The 16281-nt window shown below is 46.9% G+C and overlaps 1 protein-coding gene and 1 long non-coding RNA gene across 2 annotated transcripts; one reads left to right on the forward strand and one right to left on the reverse strand.

Moving 5' to 3' along the window:
- Positions 1–10113: 10113 nt before the first annotated feature.
- Positions 10114–12429, forward strand: LOC136485736 (uncharacterized). The gene is made up of 3 exons (XR_010766536.1): positions 10114–11655; positions 11765–11847; positions 11935–12429. It is a non-coding gene; the product is annotated as an uncharacterized lncRNA (long non-coding RNA).
- A 221-nt stretch (positions 12430–12650) lies between these two features.
- Positions 12651–13633, reverse strand: LOC136485737 (noroxomaritidine/norcraugsodine reductase-like). Its single transcript, XM_066482580.1, has 2 exons — positions 13512–13633; positions 12651–13433 (listed from the first exon to the last, which is right to left on the reverse strand). Exons 1-2 carry the CDS (start codon positions 13619–13621, stop codon positions 12683–12685), a joined length of 861 nt encoding a protein of 286 aa, XP_066338677.1. The 5' UTR covers positions 13622–13633; the 3' UTR covers positions 12651–12682.
- Positions 13634–16281: the final 2648 nt, after the last annotated feature.

Here is a 16281-nt window from a genome sequence, read left to right on the forward strand (position 1 = left end):
GATGTGCACTTTGTTGCCCAACAAATAATGCCTCCAAATCTTCAGAGAGTGAACTACAGCAGCAAGCTCTAAATCATGGGTAGGGTAGTTCACCTCAGTGCTTTTTCAGTTGGCGCGAAGCATAAGCTATCACACGCCCCTCTTGCATAAGCACACACCCCAAACCCGTCTTCGAGGCATCACAGTAAACATCAAAGGGCCTCTCAATATCAGGTTGAGCCAATACAGGAGCAGTGGTCAGAAAAGTCTTCAGGGACTGAAAAGCTTCTTCACAAGCTGGACTCCAAACAAACTTAGCTTCTTTCTAGAGCAGCTTAGTCATGGGCTGGGCTATCTTGGAGAAATCAGGGATGAAACGTCGATAGTATCCAGCTAGCCCAAGGAACTGACGGATCTGGTGTACAGACCTAGGAGACTTCCAATCTAATACATCTTGCACCTTGCTGGGATCTACAGAAACGCCTTCAGGTGTCAACACATGTCCCAAAAACTGCACTCGATCTAACCAAAACTCACACTTGCTGAACTTAGCATACAGCTGGTGCTCCCTTAGCCGAGTCAGTATTATTCGGAGGTGACGGGCATGCTCTTCCTCATTCTTGGAATAGATTAAGATGTCATCAATGAAAACTACCACAAACTTATCCAGCTCCGGCATGAAAACTGAGTTCATCAGGTACATGAAGAAAGCCGGGGCATTGGTGAGACCGAAAGACATCACTAGGTACTCATACAACCCATACCTAGTAGAGAAAGCTGTCCTTGGTATATCCTGTGGCCTGATCTTGATCTGATGGTAGCCCGATCGGAGATCTATCTTCGAGAACACCATGGCACCAGCTAACTGATCAAACAAAGTATCTATGCGGGGCAAGGGATACTTGTTCTTAACTGTTACCGCATTGAGAGGGCGGTAATCCACACACATCCGCAGAGTACCATCCTTCTTCTTCACGAAAATTGCAGGGCAACCCCAAGGTGAAGAACTTGGGCGGATGAAACCCTTGTCCATCAACTTCTCCAGTTGTTTCTTCATTTCTGCCAGTTCTCTCGGAGCCATGCGGTACGGACGCCTAGAGATAGGAGCAGTACCAGGCTCAAGCTCAATGGAGAATTCTACCTCACGGTCCGGTGGCAATCCAGGAAGATCTTCAGGGAAAACATCTGGGAACTCACATACTACTGGAATGGAGGTAAGATCAGGAACGGCTGCAGCATGGGTAGCAACAGGTAAGACCGGTTCTGAGGGTATGATGAGAGACATCCTATCCTCAGAAGACGGAAGCCGTAACTCTACACTTCTTCTCTTTATATCCAATACTACCCCATACGCCCGTAACCAGTTCATTCCAAGAATAACATCAATGCCTTGCCCAGGCATTATCATGAACTGTAGACGGTAAGTGTGGGTGGCTAATACCAAACTTACTGTATCCGTGCGGGTATTGATGAACATCTGAGAACCCGCAGTACGGATCTTATAGGCATACGGTATAGCCACAAGTGATAGGTTGTGCCGCTCTACAAACCCCATGCTCATAAAGGAATGCGATGCACCAGAATCAAACAACACCAAAGCTGGATGGGATTCGATGGTAAACATACCAGCCATAACTGTTTCCTGATGCACAACCTGCTGAGCATCCGTGAAGTGCACTTGACCAGATCTGCTGGGCACCTTCCTCTTGATAAAAGTCCTCTTAATCAGCCTGGAATTTGCAGATGGCTGAGACTGGCTGAGCTGTCTGCTGCTGAGGACACTCCCTGGCATAGTGGCCCTCCTTGCCACACTTGAAACAAGCACCAGGCTTGTTCCCGAATCCCTGACGAGGTGGGACCTGCTGTCCCTGAGTCTGCTGGGGCTGCACCTGCTGCTGAGGTGCCTTGTACTGAGTAGCAGAAGTATGTGATGTCTGCTGGGGTGACCGGAACGGAGGCCCGCCGGATGGTTGATAGGGCCCCCGCCTAACAATTTGCACCTTCTGAGTATGAGGGTGGCTGGAGGACCCAGCTGCCACCCTCCTCCGCTTCCAATCCGCCTGAGATGCCCGCTGAAAACCCTCAAGAGCAATGGCGGCGTTCATCAGAGCCCCAAAGGTCTGATAGTTCCCCAGGTACAGTTTCTCCTGAAGAGCAGGAGTGAGACCGCGAAAGAAGCGATCCTTCTTCTTGTCATCCGTATCCACCTGACTACCAGCATACTGAGCCAAGTGGTTAAACTGGGTCACATACTCCATTACCGTTCTGCTCCCCTGACGCAGCTCCATGAACTCGGTCACCTTCTGGTGGATAACACCAGCAGGTATGAAGAACTCGCGGAAGGCGGTGGAGAACTCCTGCCACGTTGCCGGGTGATCCGGCAGCTCCGCGGCCTGGAAAGTCTCCCACCAGGCACCTGCGGACCCCAAAAGCTGCTGGGATGCAAAGTGCACCTTCTGCTCGTTGGCCACTCCAAGCAGTCGAAACTTCTGCTCCAGTGTGCGAAGCCAGTGCTCCGCCTCCAACGGATCATCCGACGGTGTGAACGTGGGCGGGTGGGTCTTGAGGAAGTCCTGGTAAGAGGACTGTCCCTCAGGACGGCGAGCACCACCCCCATTCCCACCGTTGCCTCCGGGGCCTCCACGGGCGAGACCCGCGATGGCCTGTGCCATAATCTCCATGGCACGAGCTGTCTCCTGACGAGCAGCCAATAACTCCACCATGACCTCCGCGGCGGACAACGGCGGAGGCGGTGGCGGCGGCGGGAAAGGATGAGGAACCAAAGGTGGAACCTCCCGAGCTCCCTCATCGTCACGCTCAAAGGCCCGACCACTGTCACCATGGCCCTCGTTGGCCGCTCCCGAACTAGTGCTCCCACGTCCGGACCTCAGATTCATCTGTAAGAGAGACGAACCAACCATTAGGACACCTTCCTGATCAGGATCCAGGGATTAAAGAAATGGCAGCACATTTATTAAAGCATTCATTAAGTTAGTTCTACCAATTTACTACTTTCATTATACGTGAAGGGGAATTCCTAGATCAAGTAAGATGCTACTATATGATGCATGCTTCGACCTATACGTTCACTCAAACCTGGAATATAGCGGCGTTCGTAACATTTTCGGCACATCGCACACTCACTTTTCGTATACTAAGCGATTTCTTACGCAACGTAAGTCAGTGTACCTGCAGAAAACTGATTAGATAAAACCAGTGCCGCTATCCTAGATACACCATATAGCTAGGGCTTATACTTATATTACTTAACTTAATCGCATCCTACTTTTCGCAAAACTTTTGTTGGTCAAACTTTTAGTTTTGTAAAAGAGTGAGGAACTCATGACCATTATTGGCTCTGGTACCAACTGTGGCAGAACCACCCGAAATAGCATACTTACGGAGGTGCTCGTCTTCCACCAGACCCTAAGCACTCCGAAAGCAACTACAACGAGTGGTATCCGTCGGGCACACCCCGAGGGAGAACCCGAAAGATCCACATTTATCCCAAGGATCCAATAATGAAAACGAGTTACAACACAAGTCCATCTCATACATTAGAGTTTCTTAAAAGTACATTATTACAATACCAAATACATAGTGCGGAATGATAAACAGCGGAAGATTAAAAGATAACATCTAGCGATAAGATAACGAGGATTCCGTCTGAGCCCACCAGATGGATCCTCCACACAAGGAACTCCTCAAGCATCACCTGCAACAGGGGTAAATAAACCCTGAGTACACAATGTACTCGCAAGACTTATCCGATCAGTGGGAATACTTTCCCGACTCCAAGGAATATGCTAGGCTTTATGGTTGTTGGTTCTCTTTTAGCAAAAAGCAATACTAATAGTGAGTCCTTATTGATACATTATTATCATCAGCCGGATTAAGTTTTCATCTAGTCAATCTATATAAGCACCTGTTCTACTTTCAAGCAAGGGTTGAGCAATCGATATTGTTCCTTCTCCTTTTTCACTTCCAGTTCTTACTACGGTGCTAAACCGCAGACAAGCCGTACCTGGATAACCCGGCGATTCGCGAATCAATGTACCCAGCTGGGTGCCCCGAAGACACACGCCCCGCTTGTACCCCAGGCACAAGCAGGACTAACCCACCACTCTCCTGTCCCGGGTGTCCAGGTCCCCAGTCCAAACTTGGACTCCAAGCCCCCGCCTCTGAATCCCGGACTCAGTGCGGCGCAAGGACCTCCACCACCTCCTCTTCCCATCAGTCGGTCCGGAAAGAGCCGGATCCGCGACAAGAGAGCAGCAAGTCTTCCCTACGCCCATACCCAAGTATGTGCTCGGGACAATAGTCTGTGACTTGCCTAGAGTCATATGCAACGACCGGTCCTTAATCGACACAGACAGGGAAAAAGTGTAACCGAGCTATGCCCTGTTGGCCGCAGGACACAACCCCTTACACCCACCAGTACCAAATCCACATCCCTGTCCGGTCACCATTTTTCCTTTCCATTATTTCATCATGATATCATAGTGTAATCACCTATTTGCGAGTAACGGCAGGTTACTCACGCTACCGACATCCTGAGCATAGCAGCTACTCGACCTGCACTAGTAGGACTCATGGTGGATATATCTATGCATGTAGTTTCCATAAAATGCCTGTAACGTAAATGCATATCATATAAATATATTCAGTGATCATTTAAAAATAGGGGTTATGCACCGGGGCTTGCCTTGGGCAGGTGCCGGGTCAGCAAAGTCAGCACCAACAGGCTCCTGGGCTTCCTCCTGTGCGAAGATCTCCTCCTCGTACTCCTCGATCACCTCGTCGTACTCCGGCTCGACGACGGGCACGAAGTCTACCAGCTCGTGATCTACATGCATGAAATGATGATGCAATGCTTAGGAATATAACAACAACAGCTCTTAAAATAAAAGTACATTGATTTAGCTACTAAGCTATGGATATCGACCACGGTACTAGGCTACCTATTGTCACCGATAACCATTTTGAAGTATCATTATTGTTATAGCAACTACAGCTATTCTTACCCCTAATGCTAGTTTACGATACATACCCTAAAGCAAGGATAATAACTATGCCATTAAGCGACTCGCTCTATGGCTACCTATTTTACAGCAAGTATGTAAAGATCTAAGGACCCTACCGTAACAATTTCGAAGCTAAAACTATTGCCGGTTTACCACAACAAATCCTGCAATTAAAGATCGATATACCGCTAAGCTCTCTACTTTAATCTTATGAGCCTACCATCCTAACAGTTAATGGTGAACTAACTGTACTAGCAGGTAGATGACATTTTTGTGAACCTAACAAACTTGGTTTCACTATTTTAGGACATCTACACCATTTACTATCATTTATCAAAGTTCAGCGCATAACTAAACTAACTAAGCAATTCTATTCTCAGGAACAACCGAAACAGGCCTCGTGGCCCACGGCTTGGCTCGGCAGCGGCGCAGCACCGGGCGCGGCCCAGCGCAGGCGCGGCAATGGCCCAGCGGGCGTAGCAGCGGCAGCGCAAGCGCAGCAGCGCGCGGGCGCGGGCGAGCGAGCGCAAGCGGTGCGGCCAGCAAACGGCAGCAGGCGCGCGGCCCAGCGCAGCGGGGCGGCCCAGCAGCGGGCACGGCCCAGCGCGGAAGCAAGCGCGGGCGCAGGCGCGGTAGCGGCAGCGGCCAGCGTGGGCGAGTCCTCGCGGCCCAACAGCGCGCGGCGCAGGCGCCAGCAGCGGGCTGGCAGGCCGGCCCAGCGCGGCAGCAGGTGGCCAGCGCGAGCAGCGCGGCCCAGCAAGCGGCAGCAGCCCACAGAGGCGTATTTCAACGTATTACGGCTTTATTTTCCTACATGAAAGCGGCCACAAAACACATGTGACGTAGGGGTGACGTCAAGATGACATCAACAAGCTAATAACAGCAGTAACGCACCGTCGCTGCTCTGCTTGCTCAGCTCTGCTCGGGACGTGGTTCCGCCGGCTACGGAGAGGATGCTACTAGGCGGTGGAGCTTCGAATGAGTGGGCAGAGCGATGCACAGCTGAAGGAGAAGCTAGCAGTGCGGTGGATTGAAATGGTATGCTCTGGTTCAGTGGATGGACGACGGCGCAGTTCACCTCGTTCTTATGGAGCAGGCGGAGCTGTGCTTCCAAAATTGAAGCACAGTGAGGTGCTACAATGGGCAAGGTGGTGTCAATCAAGCTGCTGGCTGTCTCGCGGAGCCACGGACGCGACGAATTTCATTAACGCGCTACGGTCATGGCGAATTTAAAACGAGAGGTCCCGTCGGTCCTGGCGACAGCGGAGACAGTGGCGTTGGCACATCCACGGTTATTAACGCAAGGTACGCGTGCACATGACGACGGGAAACATTGAGACGTGCCCAGGCGACTGTCCGCGCGGTCGACCCACGCGAGTGCAGAGCTGATAGGACTCGTGCGCAGTGTGCTTGCGTGCGGTGGCAGGCAACCAAGGCACAGTGGTGACCATGGTCAGTGATGGCTTGTCCGAAGCAGATGACGTGCACGGGTTTTCTACAATTTACCAAAAGTGGCTTCGTCGACCCATTTATAACTTACGCGAAATGACTTAAACTTCGAACGGTTTCGCGTCGAATTCCAATTCCGACTTACATGTTCCATTGTCGCCTACTGAGTACGTACTACAAATTTTAATAAAGTTCACATACACGCTCTACATCATTTTTATTTGATAACAATTCGTTTAGAATACTAGACAATATTAAGCGACATGAAACTTAACATTTATTTCCCGTTTCGGATAAACGTTTCAAATGTCGTATATTGATTTATACTCCAATTTACACACATATGCACATATACATAATGCTCCTGCGATGTTTTAGTAAAACATTACAATGTAACACCGGGGTGTTACAGCCATTGTATTGCATTGCTTGTTGACCTTATCTTGATTTGTTGGATCATCGGGATCAATGATAGCATAGTCATTCTCGGTCACTTCCCATACTTGATCATTGATTGAACCAAGATACATCCTCATCTTTCTCTTCCAATAACCATAGCATGTGCCATCAAAGAACGGTGGTTTGCCCCCCACATGGTTGAACACAACTTGAGCCATAATTTGACACCGAGGTTGTTAAACCTTTAATCAAACGGTGACCACGGCTCTGATACCACTTGAAAGATCCTAATATGGCTAGAGGGGGGGGGGGTGAATAGCCTATTTAAAATTCTACAAATTAACTAGAGCAATTTGATTAGTATGATAAATAGCGTAATGCAAACTTGCTCTAGCTCTACAAGGGTTGCAAGCCACCTATCCAACAATTCTAGTTGCAATGATTACTTAGGCATACAAACTTGCTATGTAACTACTCACTAAGAGCTCAACTAGATGAATGTAAATAATAAAGCAAGCTCTCAATTCTAATTACACTAAAGAGCTTGTATCAACTAGTTTGTAAGAATATAAATGAGTGAGTAGGGTGATTATATCGCCGTGTAGGGGATGAACCAATCACAAGATGAAGATTAAGCCAATCACCAGGAGAGTGCAAATGACAATAGACAATCGATTTTTCTCCCGAGGTTCACGTGCTTGCCAATACGCTAGTCCCCGTTGTGTCGACCAACACTTGGTGGTTCGGCGGCTAAGAGGTGTTTCACAAACCTCGTCCACATGATAGGACACCGCAAGAACCGACCCACAAGTGAGGTAACTCAATGACACGAGCAATTTACTAGAGTTACCTTTCGGCACTCCGCCGGAGAAGGTACAACTCCCCTCACAATCACCGAAGGCGGCCACGAATAATTACCAACTCGTGCCGATCCTTCACCGCTGCTCCAACCGTCTAAGTGGTGGCAACCACCAAGAGAAACAAGCGAAATCCTCAGCGCAACACGAATACTAAGTGCCTCTAGATACAATCACTCAAGCAATGTACTTGGATTCTCTCCCAATCTCACAATGATGATGGATCAATAATGGAGATGAGTGGGAGTGCTTTGGCTAAGCTCACAAGGTTGTTATATCAATGAAACTGTGCAAGAGAGTGAGCTTGAGCCGGCCATGTGGCTTAAATAGAAGCCCCCACGAAATAGAGCCGTTGTACCCCTTCACTGGGCACACTGCGGGCTGACCGGACGCTCCGGTCAGACTTGACCGGACGCTGGCCCTCAGCGTCCGGTCGCCTGATGGACGCCACGCGTCACTAGCTTCAAATGTTGTTCGTCAGATTTCAACGGCTACGAAGCTGATCGGACGCTCCGGCAAAACTGACCGGACGCTGAAGCCCCAGCGTCCGGTCGTTTCCAGTAAGCTCCCTGAGGCGTATTTTTTCGACCAGACGCGTCTGGTCCACCTTGACCGGACACAGACCAGCGTCCGGTGCAATACCCTAGGTACTGTGCAGACCCGACAGTTTGACCGGACGCAGCCTATCAGCGTCCGGTCGCTGAGTGACCCAGCGTCCGGTCAATAGACCGACGCGCGCACCCTCTACAGCCACTAACCGGATGCACCGGTCCAGCCGAGGCCAGCGTCCGGTCACTTGCAGTGACCTCCAACTTTTCTGTCTAGGGCGCCGGTGGCACCGTCGGATTGTCCGCACTCTACGGGCGGACGCTCCGCCAGTGGAGTTTCTTACCCTTGCACCTAAACTTCACCACCCTTGATCAAATGTGCCAACCACCAAGTGTATCACCTTGTGCACATGTGCTAGCGTATTTTCACAAACATTTTCAAGGGTGTTAGCACTCCACTAGATCCTAAATGCATATGCAATGAATTAGAGCATCTAGTGGCACTTTGATAACCGCATTCCGATACGAGTTTCACCCATCTTAATAGTACGCCTATCAAACCTAAATGTGATCACACTCTCTAAGTGTCTTGATCACCAAAACAAAATGGCTCCTACAATTTATAGCTTTGCCTTGAGCCTTTTGCTTTTCTCTTTCTTCTTTCCAAGTCCGAGCACTTGATCATCACCATGGCATCACCATCATCATGTTATGATATTTATTTGCTTCACCACTTGGAGTATGCTACCTATATCATGATCACTTGATAAACTAGGTTAGCACTTAGGGTTTCATCAATTCACCAAAACTAAACTAGAGCTTTCACCGGTGCGAAGCTCATCAGCAGCACGGGCCTCGGCAGTGGGCACAATAGGTGGATGGGTGCGCAGCCGCAGCACAGGGGAGCGCAGCGCGAGGCGCAGCACGACACGCGCGAGGCACGGGCGGGGGAGCACGCGGGGGTAGGCGGGTCGGTCCGTCTGGAAGGATGGACGCCCTGATGGGGTATCATTATCGAAATTGAATAGGAAGAAAAACTTTTAGCTCCTAACTGTTAGAGTAAATGGAAATTTAATTTTTATCTGCTTTCCACTAGACTGTGCATGGGTTTTGCTGTTTAGTTCTGAAGAATTAATTCCTATTAAAAATCCGATCCGCTCAAAAAAAAAAAAAGACACTGCCAAATAAAATGGTCCCAGAATGTTTTCTGAAACGTAATTTGTAGAAGCAATGCGTTCTTTGCTAGGCCGGGAGGTGCATCGAAATCGGAGGATAATGGAGATGACTCAGGCGCGCATCAACTCAACTCCATGTAGTCGTCGAGTCGACATTATATATATATATATTCTCCTCAAAGTTAAAGAAGATGAGCGAGGATTCCGAGCAAGTCATCATGGATCAGCTACTGAATTTCTGAATCCGAGTGGTTAGGTAATGATGGAGTACACGGCTGTTCCCCCTCATTTCCGGCCCGGACTGATTCCTTTTGTTTTTCTCTCTGTGCTCCGTGATTCATTCATCACAATTCACAACACAAGAGCCTGAAGAATAAAGTTTACTGAAGGAGGTTAGGCAGGAACCAGAGGATGCCATGCCATGCTATTGCTGGCCAAGTAGGCAAGCCAGAATATACATTTGTATTTAGCAGTAATATAAAATTATTATTAGCTTTGCGGTTGCCCTTGTCATCAGATCATCGATACACATTCAGCCACCACTCACTCAGCATCCAGCACATGACAGTTTTCATTCTGGAACCTGGTTGATTGATGATGACAGACAAGTTTGGGTCAGTCGTCCATGGGCCTGTTTAATAGGCCGGGCCAGGCCATGCAAGGCCGCCGAATCTATGAACGGATGCCTTCCTCCTTCTCGACTCCTTCCCTAATCTCGTCGTCGTCGAGGTAAGCAAAGCAAAGCACGGAAAAAGCACACAGGGACGCAGCTTTCTGTTCTGAACTCCCAAATTCCCAATCCCCCGTGGCCCCGTCGGCCGCAGGATGCCTCAGCGTGATCACCGCCAGCCCCAGGAGGACGGGGAGGATGACGACTCCCGCGGTGTCGTCAAGCTCATCAGCGCCGAGGGATTTGATTTGAATTCGTCGTCGAAAAGAAGGCCGCCATGGTAGGGTGCTACCCTTTACCTCTTCCATCCCACTCCCATAATCCCGTTCGATTCGCGCGCCGTCCTCACATCAACATCCTGGACAAGATCTGCCAGTACTTGTACTGGTCGCTCCATTACTCCAGGTTTCCTTCGTCATGTTACCTTGCACTCTTTGACCAACCATAACCTACAGCTTGTTCCAATTCACAGTTTGCTTATTATCCATCACTACTTCTAAAAAGTTGTAGTCATGGCATTATTCTGTTCTTTCACGTCTCCCTTTAATTTGCCCCCTTTATTGTCCATTTATTATGTGCTCTGCATTAGTTTTGTAACCTGTAATAATTTCTTAAATACTAGAGCAAGGCAGTCTCTGTGTTTCCTGCTCCGCTACAGTTAATCTATCTGTGAGTACGAGTACCAGCAACTTCGATCGTTCTATGGCTCTTTGTTAGAGTTCACATGTTCTCACGGATTTATATCCACAACAGAGTTTGAGATTGACACACGGCCCATCAGAACAATGAAAGACCTCACCATGATTTGTAGCATACATCACCCTTGTGCCTTTTATTTGTGCCATTATATTATTGTCCAAAACACCACAACAGGCACGGGGAGTCGGGGATTTTGAATTTTACCTTCTAACCCAGCCACCCAGCAACTTAATCTGCTTTTACAATGTTAATTATTCCATCTTGCTAGCTAATTATTGTACTGGGTGCTTAGTGTCTGGGTCCAATCTACACTCAATTAGCGTGCTCTATACAGAGTATGCAGTGCCAATTGCCTTTTGTCTTGCCCTGCTTTACTCTTCTTATGAACTGGTGGTTTACTGTTTATGCAAATTTGTCTGTAACACGTCCGATAACCCCAACGGCTGCTGGGATCGGCTGGGGGCCGATCAGAGGGGTTGGGAGCGGTGGCGGCGTGCTGTGCGGCTGCCTGGCCATGTGGCGGCGGCGGCTTGGCTGGGAGGAGCGGCGGCCTGGCAGGAAAGGACGGCGGCGGCAGAGAAGAGAGGGGTGGCACAGGGAGAAGAGAGGAAGGGATTAACCCTAGTTTCTCATTAAGTGTCTCCCTCATATATATATATATATATATAAGGGGGTTACAATCACTAATGGGCCACTTCAGTCAAGAATGACAAGGGTCATCTTAGTTCTGCAATGAGCACTATGCTTATCTTGCTACTACTCATCTGTTCACCCTGTGGCTGTGGATGCTGCTGAAGCTCACAGTGGCTATCACTTCCCATGGAGCCCATCAAATTTCCTGCAGCTGTATGGCGGGTAAGTAAGCTAGAGCATTGTTCCCCCCTGGCCCCTAAGAGAGGGATTGTGTTTATTTATTTGAAGCTGAACGTGTAACCGTGGGCTGAACTTTTGTCATGATGAATAGCTCGGACTTACATGACTACCATCACCGTGTGCTGTGTACACAAAGTCAGGGAACTATGCCTCGATATTTGTTTACATGGACTGGTGAGAATCCGTGGCATCGCTGTGTTGAGTTGTGCAGGGGCTCTGAACTCCGTTACATAACAAGCTCATCGTTAGGTTGTGTTTCAGGTTGTTCAGGACCGACAAGAAGGATTATCGCAAGGCAAAGACTATCGAGGAGAAAGAAGGGAAGAGTCTGTAAATTGTGGAATAGCTGCTCAGTGAAGACATCAGCAAGACTGGCGATAGAGTTGTGCTCATGGAAGGAGAAATGGATGCACCCTAGAAACAGTCAGTTATCACATGACGATAAATATATACTATAGGTTGAGATTTTTTTTTCTTTTTGAGGAATTCTGGAGGGCAAGGAGTCCCTACAGTCAAAGTTGCATTAAACAAAAATATGAAAATGAATCGTCACAAAGTACAATTAAGGAACAAAGAAAGAGAGGAAGAAGAGAAGGAGAAGGAGAATAAGCAGGAGAGGGATTATTCCAATCAAGAAACGTCGACGGTTTTTTTTTTTTTTGAAAACAAACGTTGACGGGTTGTATACATATGGAATGGCCTGGCAGCAGTAATAACTATCTGAATTGAATTCTCCTAAAAAAAACTATCTGAATTGAACCGTCAGAGACACGGTGGGAGTAGCTTTGCACCCTGGAAACTGTTCATAAAAGTTTGGGATGACAAGGATTGATTGCTTGTGTATTGTGTTGGTAATCAATTCTGGATCTCTTTATATCAATTCAATTCGCAGCATGGATGCAAATACTGTATTCTAGTCCTAGGCATGAACGTGACAAAGAAACTTGCATCATATCGGTACGTTGAGTTCAATTAAATTTGGAGGTACGTGCAATACAGTTGACGACAGTCACAGTTTGGCGGCAACGGTTCGTCCGCCGTCGATGCAGATGACCTGACCAGTTATGTAGGAGGCGGCGGGCATGCAGAGGAAGGCAACGAGCGCGGCCACCTCCTGCGGCGTGCCGAAGCGGCGCATGGGCACCCGCGACATCTCCATCTCCGCCAGCCTCCGCGCCCTGCCGGCGTCGCCCAGCGTCGTGCCGGAGATGCCCGTACTGTCGATGACCCCCGGCGCGACGCAGTTGACGCGGACGCCGTGCGGCGCCCACTCGGCGGCGAGGCTCCTGGTGAGCGGCTGCAGGGCGCCCTTGCTGACCGAGTAGGCGGACAGCGACGGGTACGCGACGAAGGCCGCCACGGAGGACATGTGCACCACCACGGCGCCGCCGTCCGCCTCCGCCCGCCGGAGGAGCGGGTGGGCGAGGCGGCTGAGGTGGAAGCACGAGTCGAGGTTGGTGGCCATGACGCGGGCGTAGTCGTCGGGCGTGGTGGCCGCTGCCGGCCTGTACAGGGACCCGCCGGCGTTGTTGACGAGGATGTGGAGGCTGCCGCGAAAGAGGCCGCGCACGGTGGCCACCAGGCTCTCCCGGTCGCGCTCCGAGGACACGTCGCAGACGGAGGTGGTGATCACGTTGTCGCTAGCGTGGAGTAGGCCCTTGTCGGCCCAGCGGCGACGGCATGCGTCCAGGTCGCCGGCGGTGCGGGAGCAGGTGTGCACCCTGGCGCCAAGGCTCGCCAGCTCCTCCACGATCGCAAGCCTATGTCATATATGCATCCATCGACATGAGCATGAACTTGATATGCATGGATGATTGATACGCACGTACTCCTCCTACCCGATCCCTTTGGTTCCTCCGGTGACGAGTGCCGTCTTGCCGGCCAGGCTCCACGGCCGCCTCGCCTCCTCATTCTGTCTGCCGCCGCTGCCCGATCCAGTCGCCGCCATGAGTGAATCCGAGGAGTTACCCAACTGTACTGTCACTCTATCCACATTTATCGCATATACAGCATGCATAGGCATCGATTCTTCCTCCCATGCCTGTCCGTATTTGTCTTCGGGGACCACGATTATCGTCATTTCTGACTCGGCACGAGAACCTTGGTTTTGACGATGATTATGCCACCGTATATATATGTCAACTAGTCGTTCTGTCACAAAATAAATCAATTTCTAGATTTGTTCCAAGTCAAGTTTAGCCAAATGCATAGAAAAAGAACCAATATTTATAACATCAAATGAGGTATCACTAGATACACCTTCACATATATTTTCATAATCTACTTATTTAGTGTCATAAACATTGCTATTCTTGGTTAATTATAAAGTTGATCGGACTTAAAAAAGTTTAACTTAGTGTAATCTTTGGAGTTGATTTATTTTGGGATGAAATGGTAGGCCATCAATAATCATTTAATTTAGAGTTCATAGTCTCTCATATCGTATATCTCTTCTTTTTTGATGGGCAAATCTAGATGGCAAAACCAGAGATGACACACTAGCACCCATGAATGTACTAGGTAAGTGCACAAAATCCTTCGATAAAAACGCGTGCCTCGTAGATGGTAAAGAACATGTTTTTTTTTCCAGCGTCCCAATACATGACACTACTATAAAAAAAACAAGTTTTACAAAAATTCATTACTACAGAAAACAGTTTGTAACAACAGGATAATTTTGTTTTGTAGGGGCGGCTGGTGATGGAGCCGCCCCTACAATGGACGTGCTCGGGACCCACGAGACCAGCCGTCCCTATAAATCGCACAGTTGGGACAGCCGGTGATATGAGCCGCCCCTACAAAGTCGATTTGTAGGGGCGGCTCAATCACCAGTCGACCCTACAAATATTTTTGCATTTTTAAAATATTAATTCTGCATATTTTTTTATAAATGTATATATAAATGTATTAAAAACATTTTGCTATAATTTCCCATACACAAAAACAACTTGCTTATATATATATAATGATACATTTTCTTTTTAAAAAATAAAAAAAATATTTAAAAATGGAAATTTAAATTTGTGAACTTCGAATTGAATTTTAAGATAGAAAATGACCTAAAATGAAAATGTTGTAAACATCAAAGTTGTAAAACTCATCAAGATTTACAACTTTCATTTTGGTCATCTTTTCATTTGACTTAGTTTGAAAAGTTCAAAATTTGAATTTCTTAAAATGGCAACTTCAGACAATATTTTCAAAGAGTAAATGATTTCAGCCGGAAAAGTCATGAATATAAAAGTTGTAGAACTTATCAAGATATAAAAACTTTTATTTTGCTCATTTGTTCATCCGACAAAGTGATTCATGAGTTCTACAACTTTTATGTTCATGACTTTTTCATTTGAAACCATATGCTCCTTCAATATGTCTTTCCATGTTTATAGATTTTTGAAATTCAAAATTTGATTTTTTTCAAACAAAGTCACATGAGAAGATAACCATAATAATTTGATAGAGCATGAATTTAGAAAAGTTTAGGAAAAACAATCAGCACATTTGAAGTTATTACGAGGGAAAAAGACTAGTTACAAGTTTTAGCTAGAGATTAAGAAGAGAAATATATAGCTAAAATTTTTAACTAGTCTTTCTCCCTCATACTAACTCCAAATGCTATGATTTTTCTCCTAAAATTTTCTAAAATCATGCTCTATCAAGTTTATATTGGTCATTTTTCATGTGACAAATTTTGAACAATTCAAATTTTGAATTTCAAATAATTACAACTTCAAATTAGATTTTGAAATACTAAATTATCTCAGCTGAAAAAGTCATCAATATAAATGTTATAGTACTCATCAAGATCTACAACTTCTATTTTGGTCATTTCTTTATTTGACAAAGTGTTAGCAAACATTGGTTACAAATTCATGAATCTCACACATAGTTTATGAAACTAGATGAGGGATATGTCAATTTATAAACAATGTTTGCTAACACTTTGTCAAATAAAAAAATGACCAAAATAAAAGTTGTAGATCTTGATGAGTTTAAAAGCTTTTATACTCATGACTTTTACATTTGAAGTCATGTACTCTTCCAAAATGTTGTTTCAAGTTGTCATTTTTGAAATTCAAATTTTGAATCATTCAAAAAAAGTCACATGACAAGATCACCAAAATAAAAGTTGTACATCTTGATGAGTTATACAACTTTGATATTTACAACATTTTTATTTGAGGTCATTTAGTGTCCTAAAATTTTATTTGTAGTTTCTATTTTCAAATTTTCAAAATTTAAAATATGTTTTTAATTTTATGTAAAGAAGAGAATATTGAATTATATATATATCAGCAAATTATTAATATAAATATATATTTATACATATATATAATAATTATAATTTTTATATAAATTATATATAGAATACCCAATTACTAATTAAAAAATATGAAAATATTTCTATTCGGTATATATCTGGAGGACGCGGTGGGCTTCGTTTTGGCGAAGTCTTGGGTGCTCACTCTCTCTTTGACGCCGGCAGGCTACCAAACTTCAGCGCCGCTTCCGCCACCGCCTCCGTGCCCTACCTCCCCCGGTCCGCCTTCCTGCCCTGCGCACGCGCCACCGTCCGTGCACATGGTTGGTCGTAGGGTTTCTGCCGGC

Source organism: Miscanthus floridulus, chromosome 10 (genome assembly GCF_019320115.1).
Source record: "Miscanthus floridulus cultivar M001 chromosome 10, ASM1932011v1, whole genome shotgun sequence".
Taxonomy (NCBI): domain Eukaryota; kingdom Viridiplantae; phylum Streptophyta; class Magnoliopsida; order Poales; family Poaceae; genus Miscanthus; species Miscanthus floridulus.

Bases quoted from the DNA above. Each gene is read 5' to 3' on its own strand.
- LOC136485737 (XM_066482580.1), bottom strand. From the start codon at position 13,621: ATGGCGGCGACTGGATCGGGCAGCGGCGGCAGACAGAATGAGGAGGCG. The intron at 13,434-13,511 runs GTAGGAGGAGTA...TATATGACATAG, and splicing joins GGAGGAACCAAAGGGATCGG to GCTTGCGATCGTGGAGGAGC.